Source organism: Microtus ochrogaster, unplaced genomic scaffold (genome assembly GCF_000317375.1).
Source record: "Microtus ochrogaster isolate Prairie Vole_2 unplaced genomic scaffold, MicOch1.0 UNK3, whole genome shotgun sequence".
NCBI classification, from domain to species: Eukaryota; Metazoa; Chordata; class Mammalia; order Rodentia; family Cricetidae; genus Microtus; species Microtus ochrogaster.
The window spans coordinates 1,867,117-1,871,671 of record NW_004949101.1 but is presented as its reverse complement, the minus strand read 5'-3'; the positions used below and the strand labels follow the sequence as shown (position 1 = coordinate 1,871,671).

General features: G+C 38.9%; 1 protein-coding gene across 1 annotated transcript in view; it reads left to right on the top strand.

Annotated features, from left to right (window-relative positions):
• Kiz (kizuna centrosomal protein) overlaps window positions 1–4,555 on the top strand; it is a 102,363-nt gene that overhangs the window by 64,058 nt on the left and 33,750 nt on the right. The window contains exon 7 of the mRNA XM_013353209.2: window positions 2,249–2,330. Coding sequence (XP_013208663.1) covers window positions 2,249–2,330 — 82 coding nt within the window. The remainder of the gene's footprint in view (window positions 1–2,248; window positions 2,331–4,555) is intronic.

Here is a 4,555-nt window from a genome sequence, read left to right as displayed (position 1 = left end):
GAGAAGCTATCGGTTGTGGGGAGCTACCCTGCAGCAGCCTCATCACAATTTTTAAGAGTCTGATGGCTTTCTGTTTAGGCAGTTACTTTATTGGAGGGTGTGTGGGAGTAGAGCTGGTCACAAAAGCCCATATGCATCTCCTTCTCAGCTGTAACTCTGCAATCATCACTACCATGCAGTAGCTTCCTTTCCTTTCACAGTCAACAGGAACATGGATCATGGACTTATACATAGTTTCTGATGACAGCATGGACCACGGATATCCACATGGTCTCCAGTGTCAGCTGTGGGAGCCCCTTCAGGACAGGCTGAATCCACCCTCAGCGACTATTGGAGACATCTTAGTTTCTGTTGCTGCTTGATGTTTTGGTTCAGCTGATGAGTTTCTTGCAACCAGACTGGAAGGGAGCCTCCCTTTGAGGAGCCACCTTTTAGTATAGCAAATACAGCTGGTGCTGGTGCAGCTCACACTTCCTTCTTAACTCTTCTATAATAGTACCTGAATTATTTTCATTGTATAATAAAAATGGCACAAAAAGCTGTTATTGAGATAGAGATGTGATTTATGTCACTTACAGGCATGTCTCATGCTTCCAGGGTACATGGTTGTGCTTTAGAATAATGCAGTGAGTCTAGGTCACAGTATAGACCATTTTGTGAGATTCAGCAGGAGTGGCATTAGGTATCTAAATTTTGCAAAGCTTCCTGGCTGTTTCTATATGCAGTCAAACTTGAGAATGCTTATTAGCAATAACATCATAACAAAATAAATTTTTAAAAAAGAAGGACTTGGTAAAGATAACTTTTTTATATTGATTTTATTGAGCTATACATTTTTCTCTGTTCCCTTCCTCTCCCCACCCCTTCAACTTTCTCCCATGGTCCCCATGCTCCCAATTTATTCAGGAGATCTTGTCTTTTTCTATTCCCATGTAGATTAGATCCATGTATGTCTCTCTTAGGGTCCTCATTGTTGTCTAGGTTCTCCGGGATTGTGATTTGTAGGCTGGTTTTCTTTGCTTTATGTTTAAAAACCACTTATGAGTGAGTACATATGATAATTGTCTTTCTGGGTCTGGGTTACCTAACTCAACATGATGTTTTCTAGCTCCATCTATTTGCCTGCAAATTTCAAGATGTCATTTTTTTCTGCTGTGTAGTACTCCATTGTGTAAGTGTATGTACTACATTTTTTCTTATCCATTCTTCGGTTGAAGGGCATTTATGTTGTTTTCAGGTTCTGGCTCTGACAAATAATGCTGCTATGAATATAGTTGAGCACATGTCCTTTGGGTATATACCCAAAAGTGATATTGCTGGGTCTTAAGGAAGGTTGTTTCCTAATTTTCTGAGAAATCATCATACTGATATCCAAAGGGGCTGTATCAACTTGCATTCCCACCAGCAATGTAGGAGTGTTCCCTTTACCCAACACTCTCCAGCATAAGTTGTCATCAGTGTTTTTGATCTTGGCCACTCTTGTGGGTGTAAGATGGAATTGTTTTGATTTACATCTCTCTGATGACTAAGGATGTTGAGTATTTCCTTAAGTGTCTTTCAGCCATTTTAGATTCCTCTGTTGAGAGTTCTCTGTTTAGGTCTGTACTCCATTTTTTTTATTGGATTATTTGTTCTTTTGATGACCCAATTTCTTGAGTTCTTTGTGTATTTTGGAGATCAGATCTCTGTCTGATGTGGGGTTGGTGAAGATCTGGGAAAGATAACTTAATGGGGTCAGATAAAGAGATATGTGGATCCTGGGGACTCACCGAGAGTTGTCTATCTGGAACAGCAAGTTTCAGATTCATTAAGAGACCCTGTCTCAAAAATTAACGTGGAGAGTAATAGAAGACACCCAATGACCTCTGACCTCCACATGTGTACATGCAAGTGAGCACAACCAGACATAAGATACATACACACATACAGACACATGCACTCAAAGACAGACACACACACACACACACACACACACACACACGTCACAGGGGACTTTGAATACAGTTTTATTGTCTCAAATATGTAAGGTTTCAGACTTTTTTTGATAAACATTGTTCTAGTTAGTAACTTGGCTATAAGGCCTTTAAAAATATGGGAATTTTTTAATTTACCCATTTCTACATATATTTCCAGATCTCTGTCTCTGTCTCTGTCTCTGTCTCTCTCTCTCTCTCTCTCTCTCTCTATATATATATATATATATATATATATATATATATATAGTGTGTCTCCTATTTCTGTCTTACAGATCTGAACAAGTACCAAATTGGCACTTACTGAAGACACAAGGACGATGTATGAAGGAACATGATAATTCTCTTAAAGAAGAGGTACGTAGTGAGGTTATTTTCTTAGTTCCAACCAAGGACTAGGGTTAGTAGTAACTTTCATTTAAATAAGTTCCAAGATTATGCAAGCTGTTTGTTTGGAGAAATAGTATATTCTGAATAATAAACATGTTTGAAAAAAATTATAACAGTGGTGATGTTTCATGATTGGCAGATAATATTTTTGACTTTCTGATCTTAGACCTTTTACATGTCTGTGAAAGGATCTAACTCTGACTTACTGTTGATTCCCAGAGATATTTTAAATATATCCACTACAACATCGTCAGAGTTTAGAAACATCTGTGACATACCGGTTTTCTGTCGGTGTGTCCTACTTAAAATATTGTGAAGTCATTAAGGTGAAGCCAACAGATACATTTTTGCGGCATTATTGTGCACAGGTCCATTGGAAGGAAAGAAATACGTGACATATGGCCTTCTCTTGCTGAGGACTGGGTACCAGAAAGGGAGGCCAGCTACCTGGAGGAGCAGTGAGGGAAAGCTTTTGATGGAAGTACAGGAACATGTAAGATGTGACCCGTTAGAAATTGGCTTTTTGACTAAGTGAGACCAGGAAAGTGTTTGGGGTAACAGGGAAGAGCTGTTAGAAACCAGCACATATGAGGCAGTAGAACCAGTCTTTTTTTTTCAAGACTTATTTTATTTTTAATTGCGTGTATGTGGAAGTAAATGTAGGTGCTTATGAAGGCCAGAAGAGGGTTGCATATCTGCTGGAGTTTGGAACACGACTGCAGGCCTTTGGGCAGGGCTAAGATGGCTTTTACTTAAAAAGTGGAGTAAATAAGCAGTTTCTCAAACATGTAGGTGTGGCCAAAGAAATTCACAAATCTAAAGAATAGTATTAGTGCCAAAATGACAACATGCCTGTAAACTTCAATACAAAATGCATGTGTAATTTCTGAAGATGATTTGTGCATGCGTGCGTGTGTGTCCATGTGCCTGCAAGTGTATGTGCTGCTGGATATTGAGCCCAGAGTCTTGTTCATGTTAAACACATGTTTATCTTTACATCCCCAGCCTTCATCATCCTCCCATGATTAGCTAAATAGAGTATCAGAGTTATTTCTGTGTATTGAAACAGAATAGATATTTAGTAGATACAGTGGGTTAAATATCTCTCTTTAGAGAAAATCTTAAAAGTAAGTGATTTTGAAAATCTAAGAACACTCCATTGGAAATTTAAAGTCTAATGAAGCCCAGAAGTATTTACTTTGATCTCTTGGGGAAAAGGCTAATTAAACAGCCACATGTAAATAATGTTTACCTGTGGGCCCCTGTGCTGTCAGCTCTAGTCAATCCCTTCTCTTGAGTAAACACATGACCAAAGCCATAGAAACTCACTGCCCCTGGAGACCAGGGAAGATCTGTCGGCACCCTCATAACCCGATAGGCAATTACATAATTGAGCTGCATGCTTTTAATTCAGAGAAATTTGTAATGACTTTATGTGGGGGAAATGAGTTGGGAGTGTCATTAAAATACAAAGTGGCTTAATACTTCTTTTCTCCCAAGTGATGTCTGTTTCAACATGGGCAGACTGTGACACAAAGGAGCAGCTCACTCAGAATTGGTCTGGTCCTGCCCCTCACATATTTTATTTACCAGAAGAAATGTCCCCTAAATGATGGATTGTTTTCTGGTATCTCCTACATATTCATTTCCTGGCTCTTGTGATTAATCTCTTCGTCTTTTAAATGATGAGTGAATAAAATTCTTTTCCTTGCTTTAACTCACGAGTAACTGGTACTGGTGTATGTGTTTCTCTTCTGAAAATTATTTCTCTGTGACCAAGAGGAAGGATTTTTAGGAAGTGGTAGTTAATTCTGGGAACTGTCATCGCTGCCATTACGCCTCTGGCACTGCTTGCGTATAGAAGAGAGCTTTACTCCCCAGGTGCTTTCCACTTCCTTCCTTTCTGGATTTATGGTGCCCATAAAAAGTTTAGATTCTTTAGAGTTGGGTGTGATTTCTTTGAAGAAACAAGCAGAAAAATAAAATGAAACTGAAATGTTGAACAGAAAACCTGAATTATATAGATATTTTATGAATCTTTCTTAGCGGGGAAAAAGAATAAATTTAAATGTTCAACAGGCAACTAAAAGAAGACAGGGGACTGTGTAAAGTGGGCAGGGGCCTGTGTATAGGGACAGGGATTGTGTATAGGGACAGGGATTGTGTATAGAGACAGGGACTGTGTAAAGTGG